General features: G+C 38.9%; 1 protein-coding gene across 6 annotated transcripts in view; it reads left to right on the top strand.

Annotated features, from left to right (window-relative positions):
* NRXN3 (neurexin 3) overlaps positions 1-23,885 on the top strand; it is a gene marked incomplete at its 5' end in the record, with an annotated part of 994,726 nt that overhangs the window by 868,031 nt on the left and 102,810 nt on the right. For 3 of the 6 annotated variants that reach the window (XM_082000671.1, XM_082000676.1, XM_082000675.1), the window contains 2 exons: positions 8,775-8,864; positions 15,120-15,427. In XM_082000671.1, coding sequence (XP_081856797.1) covers positions 8,775-8,864; positions 15,120-15,427 — 398 coding nt within the window. The remainder of the gene's footprint in view (positions 1-8,774; positions 8,865-15,119; positions 15,428-23,885) is intronic. The other 3 variants (XM_082000673.1, XM_082000674.1, XM_082000672.1) reach the window with 1 other exon arrangement.

The raw sequence follows: 23,885 nt of genomic DNA, 5'->3' as shown, positions 1-23,885 counted from the left end.
CAACAGGCCCTGCTAAAAAGTCTGACCCCATCTTTCTTACAAGCCTCCTTTAAGTACTGGAAGGCTGCAAAAAGGTCTCCCCAGAGCCTTTTCTTTTCCAGGCTGAACAAGCCCAACTCTCTCAATCTTTCCTCATAGAAGAGAAGTTCCATCCTTCTGATCATTTTTGTGGCCCTCTTCTGGACCCACTCCAACTTGAAATGAGGTCCAGAAACATCTGAAGTTTGCCAGTGAAGCCAACTCAGCTCCGTCACTGCCAGCACCAAGGCAGAGACTGCAAGTCCTGCTGGAACTGAGCCGATTCCTGCATAGATACCGGAGTGCCTTCTGGCACCTTCCAACAAGGAGTCTTGGTTTCAGTATAATGCCCGATAAACATAAAGAGGAGCCCTTCTTGAACAGGGAGCACAGTTCACTGAGCCCCAAGTGGTTCTGCAGGAATCAGTGCTTTCTAGCCCTACCTCCATCCTGGCTGTGTCAGACCTAAGCTAGCTGTCTACCTGAGTGCTTTTGTTTGCAGGGGTATGATAGTGAGCCAGTGACTCTTTATGAAGCAGGTGTAAGGCCACAAGTTTTCTTAGGTCAGATCCTGCACTATGCAAAAGCAATTGTTCTGTTTTCAGTCTCACGTTGGTCCTGGGAGCAAAATAGCTGCACTTGTGTAGCTCCAATGCCTGATATAACGCATGTAAACTAGATCCACTGTTTCTCTGCCCTGACTTTGCAAAACCCACAAAACAGATAAGCAATCCCTAGATAAATGGGAGTTAACAGAATTTAAAGTGTCAATACGAGTAAAGTGCTTTTGGCATTTGGTTATTGCTGCTTATTCCCATTGAGCTATATAAATTGGATCCTGACTTTTCCCAAAGGAATTGAAGAATTGGGATGTGGGGACAGTAGCAGTGGATTTTATTCTGATCTCTGTTTCATATCTCTTCCTGCAAAATGAAATTTGTTCTTGTTTAAAATGGAAAGATCAATATGTAGTTTCAGTTGTTCTGTAATAGTCACTTTAGCCTTGGCTGCCTGATATGGGGCTTAATTTGGACCTGGTCAGTGAAAAAACAATAATTTACACATTTACAAAACATCTCAAAGATCTGGTAACGTAGACACCCAAATTATTTCATGTCTGTGAAAAGGCTGAACTGGTAACTGCTTTCTCTATACTGTATACTAGTTCACTTTCCAACATAAATCAAAAGAGAACTAAAGCAGACTGTTTTTCTCTCATGCCCATGGCCTCAGCTTCTATAGGGCTGAAATGATTGAGTATAATCTGCTTATATAAAATAAGACCTGAATCACATTTTACACAAGACTAACTTTTTTTTCTTTTGCACGCTTGAAAAAGTTTGATTAACCTTCTTTCACCTTTGCTAGTCTGAGTTTTCTTTTTGTTTTGCTCCGATTGTGCTTCTGTGTTAGATTATCGGGGAAAAGCATTCATTTTCTCAGTCATCGAGGATGGGATTGAAAGATTAATCTAAGGGAGGTTGAAACGTTACTGGTCTTGTCCTGGGGCAGAAGCGTGAATTAGGTAACTTCTCAAAGTCTTCCTTAGTCTTGTTAATACCACAGTGGCCCATGTTAGCTGCACTTTCTAGGCAGACATTTAAACTCTGATCTCCTAGTTTGCCTCTGAATTTCCCAATGATTTTGGCCTGAATGCTGCTTTGCTTTGAATTAACACCCTATATTTTTAGGCTAAAAAAGATAAGATAGAGAATGGTACCAGCATAAAACTTTTGGTTGAGGCGGTAGACACTTAGAAACAACTCCAGTTGCCTGAATAACTTTTGCTGTTGTAGTCTTGCTTGATAATTCTGTCTCCTATTTTTAGTACTTATGTTACCAAGACCTCGTTGTCTTTTGTCATGAGGGCAGTGAGCTGAGGAGAGTTGCAGTGTGAAGGTCAGCTTTTATCTCTGGCCCACGGTGTGATGAACGGAAGTAAAGGTGTGGCTCCCAGCAAACGTGATCAGAGGGAATTGAAGACAAAGTCAAGGGCAGCCAGGACTAAGGGGAAAATGAGGACAAGAAATAAAATGAGAATTCAATAGAAAAAGATGCAACTTTATTGAACAAAGAAGGCAGAGGGAAAAACATAATATCCAAGAGCTGAAGCAAAGACAAACAATGTCAAGACTTGGCTACTCTTCAGTCCCCTCAAATGAAATAAAATCCAAAATTTGAATTAATCTTCCATAGCACCCCTTGTTACACAAGGCAAAACTGAAGCTTTGCAAGAATTTGTAGAGGGACAGTTTACGGTAGTTAGAAAGATTCCAGATCACCTACCTTATAACTATTTTGTTTAGTGCATGGTCATCCTATTTAATTTCTGTATAAGCCATGTCTGTGGTTTCAGGTTTGGACTTTTTTCAAGTGTTTTGTAGAAACTTCTGCAAGTAGAGATTTTTTACATGTTTTGATTTTAATGCAAACGTTCCCTATGATATATAACATAAACCACAATATAGTTTTACAGTAACACAACAAAATAAACAGCTATACATAAATAGGCCTGATGCTAAAACTTATTGTAGTGTTGTTATTCCTTCCTGATTTATGGAAGAAGGTTCTAGTCCTAAATATGAACTTGTCTCAGTTTCCTAGCTGAATACCAAATGTGAACAAATTATGGTTGTCCTTCGTAGTATTTAGAACAAAATATGTACTTGAGGAAATGTGAAAATGGGACAATTCAGTATACTGTAAGTTTTTAAGTGCAGCTGCCTGAAAACAGACATGGCTAAAGAGGTTCAGTGTGTATCAATCACAAACACACTTCTGAAACTTTTGTGCCCTTTGTTAGATATTAGGGGAAAATGGTAGCTTCTCCATTATGCATGCGAGTCTCCTTTTCCAGGGAACACAGCATCAGCTCTAGAAGATTTCTGGGGGGCTGAATTGAACTGAGTTAGTTTATGTTAGTAGAGGATTTAGCCCTTAAAGGTAATATTTGCAGGCTGTAGCAGGTAACCATGTCTCCCCCCCATACTGATGTCAATTAAGTGTATGAAAATCTCAGCGAGATTATGGGCATCCATAAAAACTCAAAGGGAACTGGCATTAAAGGCTGCTGAGTGAACTGAGTTATCAAACACTAGCTACTTACCAGCCCTTCTACTGAAATTCCATCTACAATAAGGGAAAGAGAGGTAGAATCAGTTTAAACCCTGAGCACTGATATCAAAATGTTTTCTTAAATCATTAGCCTTTCGTTTAATAACCGCTCATTAGATAAATTGTCCCATTCTTTTCATTATAAGCAATGAAGAAAATGCTGCTGTTGTGTCTTTTCATAAAACAGCCTTTGGCATTAATTTGGAACAGATGAATGTTTTCTTATGGTATTCTTTTTAGCATCTTCACAGACTTGACAACACATCAGGTTGGATTAATATTCCACCTGGAAGCGAGTACTTTCTTTCTGCCCAGTGCAATTTGCTGGAACCCTTCAGCTTTTCTCTTTCACACCAAAGGTGCAGTAAATCATCATGATTGGTATCTAGGCCAAGAAGCAACATTTTTCAGAGCTTGAATCGCTCTTTTACTTTCTTTGGCTTAAGGATCCATTTTGGTTTAGAAATAAGCTTAAGGCAATAAAGATTGCTTGTTTTCTTAAAGGAACCATGAGCCAAAAAGCAAAACATCATCCAACATTGAAGGGTTTTGGCTTTGCCACTGCTTTGCCCATGAGCAAATTTAAACTGTCTCCCTTGGACTGTTGCACTGTATCAAAAGCATTGCCTGTGGGAACTGCTAATAGTGATTAACACAAGCAAATACTTTTGATATTTTTTTTCCCATTTTAGTTTGATCTAAATCAAGAGCTAAAGCTAGAAGTGGCTCTGATCTTCTTACCTGTATAGTCTGTGGATCAGGGATACAGAGGGCTCCAGAAAAAAGACAGAAGACTGGCAACTGATCATATTTAACGAGCAGGCTCTGACTTTTATGATTGAGGTACCAGGTTTTCTTGAGGGAAGGAGGGACAAACAAAAAAATAGACCTTTTCTGCCAGATTCCTCTCCAAAATATTTAGTCCTCAGAAGCGTCTGGGGTATTTGAAATATTTTAAATATTCAGGTTAAACAAGATTTGGAGATCCAGAAGATTTCAAAATGTTACCATTAAAATCCTAAAGGTCATGAGAGCGTGGATGCTTATCAGTTTGTTGGAAAATAGGTCTATGTGAGATTTAGGAGATACAGTAGGATTTCTGTTCATTGTACATATGAGTAATAAATGGAATAAAAGACTTGTTTTATCCCAGCCTTTACAGAGATGGATTTGGCTGTGCTTTAGAATTTTGCATGAGAAAGGAGAAAATATAGGTAAAGGGATGCATTTCTGAGGTACAGTTCTTTAGAAGAAGGTAAGTTGTAAAGCAGATCATAAGTCATATTGATATACAGGAATTTAGTAGGTAGATGAAGGACAAAGGATGAAGGTTATTTTAAATGAGGAGTTCCTATTGGTACTTGTATCATTTAAGTGGCTAGAACCTATGGGAGGAAAAATATTTAGTAAATCACAAGTAGCAAAACTAATCAACACAACTTTACTATAACAAATTATATCCTGCAGACCTTTGAGATCCACATTGATTCTGAATGCAAACTTTGGGATTAAATGTATTTTCTAAAATAAATTTAAATGGCTGTCTTTATTCTGTGTCATCTTTTCTGAAGTACAGCCTTAAATCAGAGCTGAACTCAAAGTGAAAAAAGAGGGGATCTAGATTAGTTGTATGAGAGATTGTTTGAACATGTATTATTCAGATCTAGACAGGCATTGCATTGGGGTCACAAAAAGATTGTTACTGAAAATTTCAGTGTTTGAAGATGGACAAGAATCCCCCTTAATCACGTCATGGCTCAGCTGTCAGAGGTCCGACGAGCTTACTTCATGTTACTTCGTGTTGCAAACCATGATATTTCCTTTTTGAACTCTCATATCAAATGCTGTGTTTATTTTTTTAAAGCACAAGTCAAAGTCAATATTAATTTATTAATTGTATGTTTTTATTGGTATTTAATGAGTATCCTAAGCGCTTAACAATGGAAAACTTGTTCTCTAACTCAATGTTGCAACTGGTTATATCAGTGAACACATTCTCATGCACATGTTTTTAAAAGCATTCTTACTAATGTCTGAAATAAAATTTAAAAACAAAACAGAAAAGAATAGATCAGGTACTAATGTTGCAATTTAAACCTATTTGAATTTTCTAATGTACTTCAATTTCTCGTAGCTTTTAAAGGTATGATTTTTATACTTATTTTAATCTTGCTGAATATATCTGAATAATAATAATAAAAATAAAAATAAATTAAACTGGATTTTAAAAAAAACGTCTTTAAAGATGTGGTGGGGAATAGTTATCATTTCTGGCTTTCTTGAAGGTCTAGGACTGTATTATAAGAAACCCATTTTTCCTTGTCATGTGTTCTTTCATTGTCCCACTTCCTTTTTACCTTAGTCTTGCTGGCCTGTTCTTGTCAGATGCCCTACTTATAAGAAATTTCAATCCACCACATTTTTTCCTTTCTACAGTCAGCTCTCAACACAGAGGAGGAAGCACTCCATGCCAGCCACTGGCGGACTCTTGTGTTCCTATAAACTATGGATCATTCTTTATTCTGAAAAAGATCTCATAGCCGCCAGTAAAAGGTTGCTTATGTACATACCGAATGAAGCCAGTGGACTTTTTTGTTCTGAGTGAAGTGTGTTATAGAATTTCTTTGGCCCTATAGAAAATATTCTTGCCCATCAACATTAGGATTTCAATGCACTCATCTAAACATAAGTCCTTACTCAGAACATACTCTATAAAGTGGGGAATAACCTCCATTTCTACTGAAAACGTATCTTTCTATGTGACGTGCAATATAAATGTAGTAGCAGACTCTCTATAAGTGTTCAAGTCGGGGTTGACAGAGAAACTTAGGAGTTCACAGAGCAATTTAAATCTTTAAGTCCAATTGAAACACCTCCTGAGTGTCTTTCAGGACCTAGTACTCCTTTCTTACACAGAGAAAAATAGGCATGCTGCAACAGACCAAAAGTATCCTAAAGGAAATGCAGAATTACTACAATTGCATTTATTTACAAGATTGAGATGGTTTCATGAAGGAGAGTGTGGATTAGTGTGTTGAGAAAAGGTCTACTGAATAAGCAGAATGCTTTGCTAACTGATCTTAAGAAATTGTTTTTGTAGTGAGCTTGGCTTAATTACTTTTGTTTCTGTTCTCCCCAAACTAGCAGGTCTGCTTCCCTGTCCTGTGGGTGTAAACTTCCCCTAGGCTTAAGCGAATGAGAGAACTTGCAGGAAAAGGACCTATCCTTTAGGTTAAGAAATTTGGAAAGCAACGGACATGCATGGCCCCAGCCTACATTAGTCATCAGCTTATTATTAATAAATAGATCAAAAATCATGTTTTTGTTAATACTTCTGCCTCTTTAGCTTTAGGTGGGGTTTTTTTGTTTTTGTTGTTTATATTACCTCAGCTATTCTTTATCAATTTTTTTGTTAGATCCTGCACTGAGCATGATTCAAATTTTATGAATCTGTATTCATAGAAGCACAGAGCTGACTATGGTCCTTTTTGTTGGTGCTGATATGAATTATGAGAACTGAGAATGTACTTAAAGGTAACTTAATGTCTGTGAGTGACTCCAAGCCACCACAGCACATTGTTTAATATTATTTGATAAATGACTGACAGAGTGTTTCCAGTATTTTAGCTTTTCCTTCTAGTTTAGGTGTGTAACCAGCTGTAGGTGACAGGCATCTGAGGTGGGACAGAGAAACTGGTACATCAGTGTGTGTCAGCTAGTACTTAATTAGATCTTTCTACAACAGGCAATAGCAGTTTCCCACAATGGATCTGTTACACGGAAGGAAAGAAGTAGATGACTTTCCAGGAAGGTGATAAGGAATCAGGCCAGTAAAGCGGCTCTTAAATGTTTTTGCTTCGTTTTGCCTGTTGCCCCAAATAAGCAGCAAGGCTCCTAAATGTTCATCTTTTCAGTTGGAGATATTAACCCAAATCCAAATTGCTGTTTTCCTTACAGCTGGACTTAAAGAGATAGCAGATGATGATTTTTACAAAAACCCCTTAAGATTAGGTCCATGCTTTATTACATGTGAATCCTTGTGGCATTATAGCTGGTGTGTTGTTATAGTGACTCTCACTTGTTCCAGAAAGTCAGCAGTAACCAGGTGATGCTGGAGAGGATAGCTGTGGTCAGCCGGTACCTCACACAGCCTGGCAACATTTCCGAGCAACAGTTACACAGTAGGAATTATCAAACACGTGAGACTTACCAGTCATATTGCTTGCAATGTGAAAGTGTCTGCTGCTGGCTGGGTGGAACATCTTGCCAGCTGTTAGTCATATATATTTTTTTCCTTGGTGTGTCTTTACACTGAGAAAAGATTCCAGCATCTGTTTCAGAAAGTCAAAGAAATATGAAGCCTCGTTAGATTGTTTATATGTGGGGCTTCAAAAGCAGTACTGCAAACTGTGCAGAGCAGTTGCTGACTCTTGGACTGCCATTTATTCAGAACATGTATTGGAGCACTACTGATCTACTGAACTTCTGTTTATGGTAGCATTACTTCAGTAAGCTGGGGGCTTACTCTAGTTTACTACAATATTATAATGAAGTTCTTAAAAGATGTACTCTTTTTATGCCTGACTGAAGAGTTTTTATAAAAATAATACATGAAGCAAAAACTAGATTGAGTCAGAATGTAACTGTAGCTGAAGAAAATAAAAAAGCAGAATGATGGCACTTGTTTACCATCAGTCCTAACGCTGTCAGACTGAGCTGCTCCTTTCTACTACAGAAAGTAGCTGGTTGGCCCAACCCATCTGCCCTGTGCAATTTTTCAGTAGCCATGAAATTGGACAAAGACTCTGTGTGAATCCTATTCCTCTCTGTAATATGCAAGTGATAAGGGCTTTCCTCCAAAACACACTTTACTGGATAATTCTATCATCCATCAATATGGAACAAGGGAACTGTACTTGCTAGAATTTACATTATTTCTCCTTTTATTTAAATTAGTTTCTAAGCTTCTGTTTTCTTCTGGCAACAGGCCCAAGTCTTTGGTAACTGGACATAAGCCTTCACATATCCTTAATTAGCAGCTCTTCCTCATTTTAAATTTTACTTCCCTTTTTTTCTATACATCTTCCCACTCTTAGGGTTTTTTAAACTACTTCTATTACATCCTTTGAGCATTGTTTTTTTATAATTTCTTCCTTTCTTTTTTTCTGTTTACTGGGTTTCTAGTCCTAATATATGTCTTTTACTACTACAAGAAGGTTTATCGAAGTACTACTGTGTGTTTGTGTGACTGACATACTGTGCCATGTTCTTGTGCAATCAGATCTAGAGTCTGATCAAAATGTTCTAACTCATGGCACTGAGTTCACCCAAGGTCTCATGTCCCAGACAAATTACACATGCCTAACCAATTTGGATGAACAAATACTCTGAGGAGAGTCTGAGATTTCTTCTTCTTAGGATTTAATTTCTTCCACCTTCCAGAAGCTCAGGCAATTGGATGTATAACTATTCTCCACTGTACTAAAGATAAATCTCTCTCTTTTCAAATATATATATATGTATACACATGCGCACTTATATATAGCTAAATAAGGTCATAAAAAAACCAAAAAAATCTAGGATGTTTTAACTATTTCATTGACTTTTCAGATTGTTTTTAAGCTGTTTTTTAAACTTTAAAGGCAACACTGATAGTGAACGGTTCCAAATGGTAAAACAGAAAATCCCCTTCAAATATAACCGGCCTGTAGAGGAGTGGCTGCAGGAAAAAGGTAACAGTCATTAAAACTTTCATTTTAAACCCATTTGATTCTAAACCTCATTTTTAAAGCCTGCAAATAAATGTTTCTTAAATGATAATTGCCTGCTGCATAAATGACTGTTTTAATTTTCATTATAATTTGTGTCAGCTTCCACCTGCCATATGTTGATAAATCATGCTATAATACATTGCTATTAAAATGCAGTTAAAGGGACGAAATTCTAAGCTTGCTATCATAGTAATGACAAACAAACAAGTGAAAATTCAGGAGACGTTTTCTAAAAAAAAAAAAAAAAGCCAAGAGCGAAGAGCAACAACATGTATTATGGCAATTTAACCACTGCATGATTTTCCTATTTTGATTTGGTTTTAAACTACATTTATATTTTTATTATCAAAGTTTTCTTAAAAATTTTTCAAACTAACTTCTTAAATCACCTCCTGTAAGTTTCTTTTTTCTCATTAGTTTGATTAGCTACTATGTATTTCCTAATTGTATTAAGATAATTAAACGATTTAAAAAAATGTAGAGAAAACATTTTTTAACATTTTCATTTAAACTACAGTGAGGGAGACAGAGAAAGATGATTGTTCTGTTGCTTTTATGCTATGTCTGGAGTACAGTTTGAACAGTCAGGTGATACATGTGTCTAAGTTATGGGTCAAATTCTTCCCTAACTTAATCTCAGGCAGTGCTACTTAATTTTGTAGGTTTGCCTGGAGTAATTGGCCTCAGTTCACCAAAAGACTTGTGTAACAAGTCCAGCTGGCTTGAGTGCGAGTTCTGCATAGACTCCATGACCTGTTGAAATGAGACTCGTGTCAGAACAGTAATGTTTTTTTTTCTGGAATTCGGAGGGGAAAAAAAATATCTTGGATGTAGAGCCCATTCCAAAGCCTGTTGAAGGTACCAGAATAACTCTTACTGATTTCAGCAGGGTTTGGACTGGCTTCTTTGTAATACAGTGGAGCTTAAGTCAGGAAGATCTTCTTCTATACTAAATGTGGTATTTAAAAAAAAAAAAAAAAAATCACTCTAACTAACTCCTTGCCTTGAAGTCTAGAAAAAGCAGAACATGATCTTCTCTTGTTTCCTTTTAAGAAAGAACTGCTCATAAAAGGGGGTGACCTTTGGACTCAGATCTTGCATTTTCTGGGCTGACTTAGATTATGGCTGTTAACAAATTTTCCAATAGGCAAAACCAATGTTTTGTAGGATTGGAAAAATGTAATTTATGTGCTGTTTCAAACTGCTATACTCAGCTGAATTAACAAATTGATTTAACCAGTATGAATTAAGTTAAGGTCATGAAGGATGTGGCTAACTACAGTCAAAATATTTTTATGTGAAGGGTCTGATCCTGCAAAATCTTGTGCACACTCAGTTCCTGTTGACTTCGATGAGAGCTGACAGTGTTGCCCACTTTTCAAGTTTGGTTTACAATGGTGTAATTAAAGCTGAAGTATTTAGTATTTCACTATTTGTGAAAGTAAGACAAAAATGTCTGTGTAACTAAAACAAAAATATTTTTTGACCATCAGGGTCTTATGGAATAGTTAATTCAGCTAAATTGTAGATAAATTTTAAGATAAAAGTATACAGAAAATGCTTATTGAGTCTCAGTGGGTTGCCCTGTTAATTTACAAGGTCAAACTAAAATAAATAAATAAAGCTTAACACTAAAAAGAGGATAATCTTGGAAAGTTTGAACTGCTAAAGTCCCTTTAACACTAAAGAGAATGATTGCCTCCATTTTGTTAAAACAGATGCATGTCTAATTCCTTGACGCAATTCATGTGCTTGAGAAACCTACCTTTGTTTTATTTTGTGTTTTTGTTTTGGGGTGGGTTTTTTTCATTTTTAGTTCTCCACCATATCTTTTATGTTACTGCTTCTCCAAGTTTGACCTTATAAGCATGCCAAGGCACTTCCATTTGTAAGCCATCCTGAAGTTTTGACTGAAGTCTACCTTTTGTGGATATTGATGCTTTATTGAAAGACAATCACACATGCAGTAGGGTCTAAATGAGACAATATTTGAGCATTCAGACACTCTCAAAGCACTGGATGTTTTTAGACTAGAAGGGCAGAGCCATGTTTTTACTAAAGTGAAAGGAAATTCAGTCGTCTTGCTTTGTGGTAGGGAATGACATTGTGCAGTGTAACACCTGAGACAATATAGCTTTGTTCCTTCATTCCAAGGAAGATAGATGTTTTCAGCAACTTAGGTACCACTCAAATTAAAAAATAATAAGAATTAATAATTTACCTACCTGTTCACCAACCCGCTCATCCATCTGGTCATCCATCCAACAAGTACTGTAACATGGAAACCTTCTGTCAGAAGACTTTATAAAGATGATGAGTGAAAAGGTAGCTTGCTATCAAAATGGAACACGATGAACTGATGGATGGAGGAGTAGACAGATTCATCAAAGAGACAGCATATAGAATATCTGTCTTGCTATGAGTTCTTGGCTTGAGTGAGGTAAGATGAAACACTTTTCAATTGACATTTCTGAATGCCATAGATTTGGTCTTCCATTGGTACCATTGTTACATTAGTCATAATAATGAAATAGTTCATTCTTGGAAAACAAATGTAGCACAACATCTTTCTGAAGTGGCATCATTACTAGTTTTGGTTTTCTTTTTTTTTTTTTTAATTTTATAAATTGGTTTAAAATATTTTAAGAGGAGCCCAGGATTGCGATCTTCAATTATATGAGTAATAAGCAAAACATTAAACAGTATTCACTCCACTGAGATTACATATGTGAGTTAAAAAAAAAAGAAGTATTAGTCCTAAATTGTTTGACTTAAGTAGTCATAAAACCGGCAGATTTCCTTAGCAGAGTACCTAGTGTCTGCTAGGGCACAGATGTTACCTATTCTGCAATTGGATGAGCCAATAAAGACCCAGAAGCACCTCATCGAAAGGACTGATCCTGGAAGTCCTTAATTCTTCAAATCTCTTTTTCTTACATGTGAGGTCTCATTGATGTGAGTGACTGTACTTTTGAAGCAGTGTGAATTAGGATTTGCAAAATCCAGAACAAATTCTCTCCTAGTGTTACAGAAAGGTTACACTTCACTAAGATTTCTCTGTGATATTTTTAACTGGTATTCAGTTTTCCAAATGAAGAAGTCAATGAGAGAGCAAACAAACAAATGAGAGCTTGAACTATTCAGAATATTTACAAAACACCTCAGACACTTAAAATATGCTCATCGTTATTCTCCAGCATGACCAATATGACACTAAAATAGCAGTAGGAAGAGTTCTATGTGGAAAAGGAGGACTGTGAGTCTGCAACCCTTACACACCTAGTAGAACTTACTGATGTAAACAGTTCCTCAATAAAATGCAGTGGCCCGATAAATTTTACTCAGGGGAAATAAGGGTTTCAGAACCATATCATCAAAAGAATGATTAGAAGAGACCTATGGTGGCAGAATTAAGTGTATATTCTCTCAACAGTTTTCTCTCATTCCATATGCATTTCCCTGCTGTCTTTATTCATGCATTTGCACACCACTGTAGAGGGAAGAATGAGGAATAACACGTTATAGGTGACTCCAACAAGTGATTGTTCTTTTAGCAAACACAGTTCTACTCTCCAGCATTAACCATATGGTGCAGTGCATGAATCCTGGACTGGAAGACCACTTAACAAACAAGGAAGACCCCAGAACACACAATCAAAGTTCCTTTTTTACTGGAGTGGGCCACCTCTTCGGTGTACACTTTTCTTCAGCGTTAGAAGATGCAGATGAACATTCTTGAAAGTAAAGCAAGAGATATAACAAACATGTCTAAAGCTGTGCTATGAGCTTGGGTTGGAATAGATGACATCCTGAGGAGAGTCATAATCCTCCACTAAAAATGAGGGACCCCCTTTTCTATCCCAGCTTGGGGAGCTCTCCTAGCTGGAACAGCAAAAATTGTCCTTCCTCATCATCGCCCACTCCTTTTCCCTTTAGTAAAAGATGAAAAAAGATACAGTATTGATTCAAGGGGAGAAAGGAATGGCAATGGAAAGCTTTGAATGATCAGTACCTTCCCTCCATTTTCAGGGATAACATCTGAAGTTTAGTGAAATAACTCCCTGTTCTTTACTCATCCCACCTTTTGGCACTCTATCATGAGTGAGGTGGGAAGGAGGGAACAGTACCAAGTGAAATGTCTGGGTATGTAGGGGCAGGGACAGTACAGAAAGACATATAGTGCTGGCTGGAGGGAACACGTGAAGAGAAGGGAAAATAGTGTAGTAAAGGACTGACAGCATATCCATTAAAAAATCCAAAGCACAACAGGACAGGGAAGAAAAGCAAACTCTGAGGACATGGTATATGACAAGAGCTTGGCCTGCTACAGTGTACAGTGCCATTTCCTCTAGCACAGGCAGGAGCTGGACTGAGAGGGCTGAATATTTTGACAGATATTGTTATTGGATCCTATTTTCCTCACAGACAAGAGGAAAGGCTCTGTTTTTACATGCTGAGGATGTGTGGCTTCAGTGCATGTTTGTTGATGTTTTAACAGACATACGTTGCCTCTGGTAAGTTTAAAACTTCCTGAGATGCAGAATATCGCATCAGGTGTTTCAACACTTTCCAGGGGAAGGACACCCTCCATTTTTATTTCTCATTTCTTCATCAATGCAGTTACTCCACCCTGATCAAGTCCTAGTGTTTCATTTACAAATCTGTGGGTGAGGAGAACAAGGGACATGCAGCCCACCTCCCCATGTCCATATGTTACACCTCTCCATACACTTCTGCTTAGTTAGCTAGGGCTGTCTTTGGGGACAGGAACTCCTTTCAGATACATTTCTTCTCTTGTCCCCATTCTCTTCCCCATGGTCCATCCTGTCACCATAAGATGATGCAACACCGCATCACCACTTGACTTCAAGACCCGTCACGACGACCACCAAAATTGGTGAGCTCCCCCTCATATTTTGATCTACTCTAACCACTGGCTGTGAAGGAATGAGCAGTGGGTTATAGACTGTGCTTTGCTACATGGTGGCATTTTGCACCTCTTGTCAGGGTGGACTAGAGAGAGGAATTGGTGAGTGAGAACTGGGGAGTGGGAATGGGATGGGGACATGTATTGCAAACTTCATAAAAATGGGAAAACACAGTAGATATTTGACTGGTGATAGACTTGATGCTGCATTGATAACCCTTCTGAGCTTTGCCCAGTCTGGTGTCTGTTAATTCAACAGATTCCAGGTGGTATGCCCCTAATCTTCTGAGGAACAGTGAAATTACAGGCACTGCCTTTGCACTGAATGAAGCAATTCATTTCTTAACATAGTCAACCTAGTGCAGCCTGGGACATCAGCAGTATTTATAGAGCAGTCCAGGCTGAATGTGATTTAAGTGTCCTGCAAAACTAGGTGAATTGGCTGTTGTTACTAGATTTATTTTTAATAAATATATTTTTCATTAGATATGATATTAGACCACTCCTAACACTCAAGGTGTGACCTTGAATAAACCACTTAACCTGCCCACATTTGAATTTCACTGTCTGTAAGAGGGGTCACATGTAAGGCATTCTGGGGCTTAGCCATCTGAAGCACTGTGTTATCCTCACTATTTCAAAAACTTTGCTCTTTCAGAGACATCACAAATATTTGCATTTGGTGTTTCTTGGTTTTAGATTTGTAAGCCTTCACAACACAAAATTTACAGGTGGAAGATCATGACTGATCCTGTCTTAAGATTCTTATACAATCCTTATATCACCGTCAATTTTTTCTGGTGTTTTACTGTCCTCCAGCCACCCCTTAAAACCTTTGCATTATTAAAAGTGGCTTTATGAGTTAATCCCATCTTTTGAGTAGTCAAAATAGAAGGTTTATTTATAGTCTAAAGCTTGACAGGTACTGCAGTCTGAATTGGTAGTAGAAAAGCAGCCATATATTGAAGCCTTATTTGTAGTTTAAAATGGGTCCAACTCTAAAAGAGTGGGTTCAAATTTCTGACTGAGTCAAAGCTCCTCCAGAGTTTTGTTGTGTGAGTGGATGCTGAAGTATGAGGTTTAGTTTTAGCTTTTCTGGCTTTCAGGCTAATCTTCCTTGTTAATGAGGGTTAGGCAGTACATTTCCATACTGTATTTCTACAGTCGTCATAAACACTACCAAGAATGAATCTACTTCTTTGTTGTCCATCATTTCTGGCCAGGACTCAATGTAAGATGCAAAGTGAAGGAAATGTCTGGCAATAATGTTATTCACCCCCCTTCACTAGGACGGCAGTTAACGATCTTCAACACCCAGGCGCAAATAGCCATAGGAGGGAAGGACAGAGGGCGTCTCTTCCAAGGCCAGCTCTCCGGTCTCTATTACAATGGCTTGAAAGTGCTGAACATGGCAGCGGAGAACAACCCCAACATTAAAATCAATGGAAGTGTCCGACTCGTTGGGGAAGTCCCTTCTATCTTGGGAACAACACCTACAACCTCTGTGCCACCGGAAATGTCTACTACAGTTATGGAAACCACAACTACAATGGCCACCACTACAACCCGAAAAAATCGTTCACCACCCAGCATCCAGGTGAGTCAATTAGTCTTCTGCATTTCCTTGGATTCTTAATTAGTCTTTTGTTTCGCTGCTCATTTGTAAGTTCACAGGAGCTATGTTCTCTGAATCATGCTCCATGTAACTCTTTGTCTTAATAATGTTGTGTAGGGAAAATCACCACAAAATATTGTCCTGTGTCAGTGAATAAACAGCTGGATGAATTATTATGGTACACATACATGATAATGGGGACCCATTTTGCTCCTTTCTAGTGCAACCCCATTTATGTAAGTAGGACTGCACCAATGTGAATGAGAACATGATTTTAACTATGTTTCCATAGTTTCATATGTGGGGAAATGTATTCCTAAGAGTGTTATAAAGCTTAATGGGGGATGGTTGTATGGTTATTTATTATTATGACAGTATGTACTGCTACAACAGTGAAGTTCATAATGGGGAGAAAAACAATGGAGCGTTACTTCCAGGTAGAGCCATTTTTCATTTTCCTTTTATAACCTTCCTGTAGAAAGGATCTATTCCTGGTGTAGTGGTTTAGCCCCAGCCAGCACCTAAGCACTCCGCAGCCACTCATTTGCCTGCTCCCCCCAAGACAGGATAGGAGAGAGAATCAGGAAAAAAACCCACTTGTGGGTTGGGATACAAACAGTTCAATAGGACAGCAAAGAAAGAGGAAATAATAATAATAATGATAAAAGAATGTACAAAAACAAGTGATGCAGAATGTAACAATTGCTCACCACCCAGTGATCAATAGCCTGTCCCCAGGAAGCAATTGCTGCCCCCTGGCCAGCCCCAGTTTTATATACTGAGCATGATGTTATATGATATGGAATATCCCTTTGGCCAGTTTGGGTCAACTGTCCTGGCTGTGCCCCCTTCCAGCTTCTTGTTGCACCTCCCCACTGGCAGAGCATGGGAAGCTGAAAAGTCCTTGACTTAGTATAAGGAATACAACTTGGAGAGGAGTGGCTGGAGAGCTGCCTGGCAGAAAAGGACCTGGGGGTGCTGGTTGACAGCCGACTGAACATGAGCCAGCAGTATGCCGGGGTGGCCAAGGCAGCCAACAGCATCCTGGCCTGTATCAGAAATGGTGTGGCCAGCAGGAAGTGACTGTGCCCCTGTACTCAGCACAGGTGAGGCCGCACCTCAAATACTGTGTTCAGTTTTAGGCCCCTCACTACAAGAAGGACATTGAGTTGCTGGAGAGTATCCAGAGAAAGGCAATGAAGCTGGTGAGGGGTCTGGAGCAAAAATCTTATTGGGAGCAGCTGAGGGAACTGGAATTGTTTTAGCCTCACTCTCTACAACAACCTGAAAGGAGGTTGTAGTGAGGTGGGTGTTGGTCTCTTCTCCCAAGTAACTAGCAATAGGACAAGAGGAAATGGCCTCAAGTTGCACCAGGGGAGGTTTAGATTGGATATTAGGAAAAATTTCTTCACTGAGAGGGTGGTCAGGCATTGGAACAGGCTGCCCAGGGAGGTGGTGGAGTCGCCATCTCTGGAAGTGTTCAAAAAATGTGTAGATGTGGCACTTTGGGACATGGTTTAGTGGGCATGATGGTGTTGGGTTGATGGTTGGACTTGATGATCTTGAAGGTCTTTTCCAACCTTAATGATTCTATGATTCTGTGAACTACTTAGCAACAACTAAGAACATCAGTGCGTTATCAATGTTATTCTCATACTAAATCCAAACCACGGCACTATACCAGCTACTAGGAAGAAAATTAACTCTATCCCAGCTGAAACCAGGACACCTGGTCACTTAGGATAAGAAAATACAAAAATTGTTCTCTTGTGTAGGAGGTCAGGCCACACCTGGAGTATTGTGTCCAGTTCTGGGCTCCTCAGCACAAAAGAGAGATGGAGCTACTGGAGAGAGTCCAGCAAAGAGCCTCTAAGGTGGTTAAGGGACTGGAGCATCTCTCCTATGAGAAAAGGCTGAGAGAGCTGGGACTTTTCAGCCTGGAGAAGGGAAGACTCAGGGAGGATCTTATCAGTGTGTACACATACCTTAAGGGAGGGTGTAAAGACAACAGTGGTGACCAGGGGCAATGGACACAACCTGAAACATGGGAGTTTCTCTCTAAACATCAGGAAACACTTTTTTATTGTGAGGGTGACTGAGCAGTGGCACAGGTTGCCCAGAGAGTTTGTGAAGTGTCTGTGCTTGTAAATATTCAGAAACCATCTGCACATGGTCCTGGGCAACTGGCTCTGGGTGACCCTGCTTAAGCAGGTGGGTTGGACCAGATAATCTCCAGAAGTCCCTTCCAGCCACAATCATTCTGTGATTCTGTGAGGTACTTCTGGCTGCCGTGGAATTTACAGCTCTTAGAGTAATTATTTCCAAGCCAAGGTTTAACATTGCCCCCTTTGGTACTCTGTAAATCCATTTGGCAACAGGACTGGGATTAATTGAGTTATTAGCCTCAAACACCCAATAGGTGATTTATAAAGTCTCAGCTAAATGAAGTGAATTTACCCCAGGTTTGGTAACTGTCATAAACTTTGAAAGAATTACAGTTCTTTGTCCTCAGTGGCTAGCACTAATTTTAAAGAAAATCTATGTATGATTACATCTCCAGAGGAGTAAAGTCTGTGGTCCCAATCCTGCTCTTGTTAGTTTATTGGAGATTTTCTATAATTTATAAAGGCAGCAGAACTGTGTTTAGCTATAGGAGTGTAACAAGAGAGTAGCACTGGACCTTTGTGGGCTGGGTCAAGCTGGAAATAGCCCTGGCTTACTTGAAGAGGAACTCTTCCAGAAATCTTCCTGTCTAACCTATATGGCAGGTCACTCAGCCTGTAGAGACCACTGTGTGCTGAAAGAGCATCAAGAAGATTTAATAAAGTGTCAAAGTGCTTCTAAAAACATGGTTAGAGCTGTGATTTCCTGGATACACATGCACCACAACAAACGGCCTCATCTCAGATGATATTAAAGCAATAACTCTTTGACACTTCATGCAACCCACTGAAAGAAAGATATGGGTCAATATGTACCTCCTTTACAACTTTCTGCATTTCAATATCAGGCCATTTTATTGCTGTAGCAGCATGGATGCCTCGCCTTTCTCCCTTACTCTTAGTAGAATTTGATTCTGTCAGCTTAAGTTGCATTATTTGTGCGGTGAAAGTGAGAAGAAATTGTCTTTTTCTGTTTGGGCAGTATCTCCAACTGCGGTTTTCAGATGCCTAATGGTTATTTTATCTTGCTTGTGTTCAACACCACCATTGTCAAGCCTGCTTACAATTTTAGATCTAAGTGGTGGAAAAATCTAATAGAACAAGTTTGTTCTTTGGGGAATGTAAAATATAGTTACCTAAGGCTATGAACAGTACAAATACAGTTAGTTATTACCTTGCTCCAGCTTTCTCTTTTCTGCTCAGAAATAAACTATTTTTCTTCACTTTCAAGGCCATTCACAATCTAGCCTTTTGTCTCCCCATTCTGATCAGCACGATTCAAGCATTTTTTTGCTCACTTAGATTTGATCATAAGAATTTTTCTGCTTCCTGGTACTATCCACAAGGCAACAGCAGGTTATTTCTCCAATCCCATTGAAGTGCTCCTTTCATCATGATGTGTACCAAAAAGTTGTCAGAGGTTAGGCTGATGATGGTCTAAGGCAGCTGTTTATCAAGCCAATCAATATTGTCACATTTTTTGTTTTATTATCTGTTTTTCTGTATCCATGTGTGATATCTTGTTTTATGCTTAGATTGCAGGCTCCTTGGGTTCAAGATGTACTTTTTAATATGTACGTGTACCCTATTTAACACAGAAGGGTTCTGGCCCATTGTAGAAATACCAAGCATGACTCAAGTAAAAGTAAAGCATCTAATGCAAAATAGCAAGAGTCAGGATAAAGAATTATTATTACTACTGTATTAGAATTATTTGTGCTATTTCTATTGCTCATTTTCATACATAAGTAACTAAAACTTCTCCTTTTTGAAATGCATATAAAGCAGAATATCAAGTCTGTAATCTCAACGTGATACAAAACCCAGGGGAATTTCAGTAGGATTTAGATTTACACATCACTTTTTCAGGAAATACATTGTTTGTAACACACACCAAGATAGCTCCTGCAGAGAGGTAGTCTGAGTCTGCCAGAAGAATTTTAGAGCACAGTTAGACTAAAACAGCTGGGAAAATGAAGTAGTTTAAAATATACAGTATATGCAGAGACCAATGACATGCTTTTCAGTTTGTGAAGATCCCAAATGTGGAATATAGTCTTGGACAAACAATCAAGAGAAAGGGAGTTGAGAGAAAAATGTTGCTGGAAATACCCAGTGGCAATGATATTAGCATTTAAAATGTCTATAACTTGGTTTTGTTTTAAAATTTATAACAACATGTCTGCAAGGAAGAGAAACGCAGATCAGTGGAGGACAGGCAGGATTTGAGTAACTGTTGAGCTGTATGACTATGCTATGCTGATAGGAACATTTCTGTGATTCAAATATCCTTCAGAGAGGCCTTGAAGGAAGGTAACAAGAGCTGACCTTTTTCTGTTAACTGAAAATAAAGGAGAAAAAGGAGTTTTGAGTCGCGTTTGTTTCAGTGAGTTGCAAAGGGTGCTTGTGCTCTGCTGCCCCGGAGTCAAAATGCCGATTTGACTCTCTCACACAGGGTGTTGTTCTGGATTTAAGTACGGCCTGTTCAGAAGTGACGTGCATTGTACGAAATCCCCGCTGCCGGTCTCAGGGCCCTGACGCACCAGACTCTCCTGCGATAGTAATATCCTCTCTGGAATTTGGCTTTGCCACGTTACCCTGACGAAGGCCTCAAAGACAAGCCGTTAGCTTTTGCGTGCGGTACAGCAGCGTGCTGTGCAGGCCGCTGTTAGCTGGGAGTCACTGTGCTGTGCCACATCGTGTTCTTGCAAGGCTGCCACGTTTCGCCCAGGTTTACTCCGCTAGCAATTGTTTAAAGGTCTTGTAATCTCACATGTCCCTGTTTCCTGATTTAAAGTACAGCTTCAATTATTAGTGAAGTAGTTCAGGGATTTCTGGGTTTGGGAGACTTGGTGAAAATGAGTTAAAGCGACACTCGTTCTTTTGGCTTCTGCTTCCATGTCAGCTGCTTATATGCTCAGAATTTATTTAGTGAGTTGCTGCTCAAAGCTTCCTAGGAGACTCTATATGGTCTCATGTGGCACATTCTGTCCAGTTCACAGCTGGGTTATTCAGTTTTCAAATGATTTGTGTAAAGATATCTTTGAAGTTAATTACTGAAGCTAGTATAGAAAAGCATGCGTGGTGACACACGAGTGTTCCATTCAAAACACGTTCGGTTCAGTGAATCCAAGATATGATTCCAGCTGGTGCATGGGTCCTTAAGGAGAACTGCTCCAGATAACCTTCCGGAGGCCCTAGGGCCCGCTGACCTAGGGCAGGCCCTTACTATGTCTGCCCTATGACATGGATGGCTGGGGTCCCAAGACCAAAATCAGAGGGAGTTTTCTGCGAAAGAGAGATCAGAACACTTCTGGGAGGACAGGTGGACCTCTGATTATGCTCTCCATGAGGAAGTAGAAACTATGTGCTCTGGTACATATCTAGTGCATGCTTCAACTTCTTGAGATGAGGATAATGACACTTGCCAAACAGTTCAAACTGTAACTTGGAGGTGACATAAATAAATTACTTGTGAATGTTTTCAGCTATGATCTTAGAGCCATAGAATGACAGTGCACGATACAGAATATGCAGAATGTTCTCTCTACAGAATAGAAGAGGGCATCTGCCCATTATCCACATGGAGAGTCCAGTCCATTGGCATGGCTCAGAATAAGGTCCTCAATCTTTTATTTTAACCATTGGGCTTTCCAGCCTCCTGTGTTTTCTATTGAGGGTCCAATAATCTTGATTAATGTCTTTCCATAATGTGCAGCTCCAGGCTAAATCCTTTCTTACAGTGTATATCACAAAGGAAAATAGCACAGAAGATTTGTCAGTCTAATTAGACTTTTGCTGTCAGCTAAGACCAATAAAATTGTCTCACCCTTGGTCTTGCCTAGGTACTTTCTTTTACACTCATAGATAATAATTTGGGGGGGGAAGAAATTGGCCTTTAATTTAGTTTTTGCTTCTTATAAGTCACTAGTGACATTTTCATCCCAAGACAGCAAAGCTCTAATGAAAAAAGAGCTTTTGACGAGTCTCTGTGTTAAAGACTGACTTCACTGGCCCATTGGTACCACTGAGAATTACGCAGTCTGCCTCTCATCCCTCCTTTTCTGCTTCCTCCTCAACTATTTTTTCTTAAAGAGACCAAAGCCCTCTTTCAGAGTGGAATCCTTTCTCCTGCACTACAGTCCTGTTGAGTGAGATGGTAAAGTTACATTGCTGCAATGAAATTCACAAAATGGCATTTATTTATTCACAGTCAAACCTCTTCTGTGATGATTAAATGGTAACGTGGTTTGGGCAGAGAAAGAAGGCAGAGTTTAGAAGTAAGAACCCAAATGTGGGATAGAAAATTTTCATGCAAACTACTGTTCATGTAGATTACAGAGTGATTAATTCAACAAACAAATGACCTCTAAATATCCCACAAGTATGTAGTATAGAAATAGATTTAGTGCACACTGAAATACAGAATCTTTGGCATGCGATGTAGCAGCTACCTAGCCAGAAACATGTATATGATATGATAATGTTCTGTATGGGAAAGGGATAAAAATATTCTCCAAATTTTAACTGATTATTAGAGGGGTGGTGGGGTGGTGTGTTTAAATGGTATTTATTGACGCAGTGTTCAGGATACTCAGATTACCTATAAAGCTCATATAATCTAAAATATAATCCTATTTTTTCATTCTTTCATTCATTTTCTGCAGATGACAGGTGTGCTGCACTTCTGGAAGTGCCATAGTGAACCAGGAGTTCAGTACCCATCCAAAAAGAGAGTGTGATCTTACTGTAATATTGCTTTTCCAGCCTACGCTCCCAAGTGCTGGCAAGTACTGATGATGGAAATAAGCTCAGCCTTGTATTTCTGCTAAGCAGAATTACAGTAATAAAGAACATTGTATTTTTAAAACAGCTCATGCATATGCTGGTGTATGCTGTCATTTGTTGACATTATCACCAGTGATATTTGAATGTTTAACCTAGTAATCATTGTCGGCTCCAAATGGAGACTACTCTTTCATGACTCGAGGGGAGGGATTTGATTGAATGTGTGTGGAAAACTTGAGTGCCACAAGCTGACGCATAGTATGATTTCTCAATATACAGCTTACACTCCTTTGGATAACCTGTTTTCATATAGTAGCATTGTCAAGTAGTCACTTCAGCCACTCCTCTGTGTGTTCTGCTGGGACGAAGATCGTCTTTTTATTTCTTTAGACTAGTACTTTACAGAAGGCCTGAGTTAGCCGATTAATTTCTAGAAGTGTTGAGTTTACATTGCCTTTAATCTGCAGATCTGAACAATCATTTGGGACTTGCAGCAAAATCTCAGCTGGTGTTTTTGTCACATATACCCAGTTCTCTTCTACTGTGAATGTTGAAAATGAAGATATGAAAGGGGGGCTGGTCTAGCACTTTTCTAGTATTTCAGTGCTTTTTTAGATTTTCTCTGATGAATTCTTTTATCTTTATTGTTGAAATATTTGCGTGATTTCAGGTGACCAAAAAGCATGCCCTTTCCTGTAATAAAAGGATAAGAAGATGTAATAACAGGTGTAGTAAACTGATACTTACCTTCTTCAGACAGGCAGGCAGGCATACATTTCTCTGAAAGTACCCTTAATAACATCAGTATGTACTTTTTTGTCAGGGCAGAGTATCCCTTTGTGTTTTTAGACATAGACATTTTCATTCCTGCCAAAAAGGATTCTTGAAAGTCACGTGGAAGATTGTTTTCAAAATCTGATTAACGTAGTACTCAGGAACCAAAGCTACTATAATTGACCATACATTTGATCACAAGCCAAATGAAAGAATAGGACAAGTGTGTTGTTCTAGGACAGTTGTGCAGTGACAATGTATGATGAAGAGATCAAATACTGCAAAAGCAACTGCTTAGAAATAAATGGAGTAGAATCAATGGGTTTAGCTCAAATATGGTTGGAGGATTGGCTCACATTTTGTTATAGCGTATCTGCTCTGCTTGCTATTTATATACTTCAGGGAAATGCCTAGAAGCTGCAGACATTGCCAAAATACTTACAGAGCATATAGTTCCATTTTATTTGTTTGGGTTTTTTACAAGACTGGCTGAGAGGTAGGAATGTACATCTTACCTTTCCTAGCTCATATTTTAATGAATGTGCAGAAATTAAAAACACATCCATGCTGTTGTGACAGACCAGCTTTCTGAAACCATTTAATTAATGCCTTAGGTTTTCTGTAGAATGATGGTGGTGTTAACTATCAGAAACAGAAGGATTTCTGCTAGTTTCTTTTTCATCTGAGGGATGAGTTGTCACTGATTTGCAAGATAT

This window comes from Phaethon aethereus, assembly GCF_964289735.1.
Source record: "Phaethon aethereus genome assembly, chromosome: 5".
In the NCBI taxonomy this organism is placed as follows: Eukaryota; Metazoa; Chordata; class Aves; order Phaethontiformes; family Phaethontidae; genus Phaethon; species Phaethon aethereus.
The sequence above is the reverse complement of the archived record's forward strand: the minus strand, read 5'-3'. Positions and strand labels throughout refer to the sequence as shown.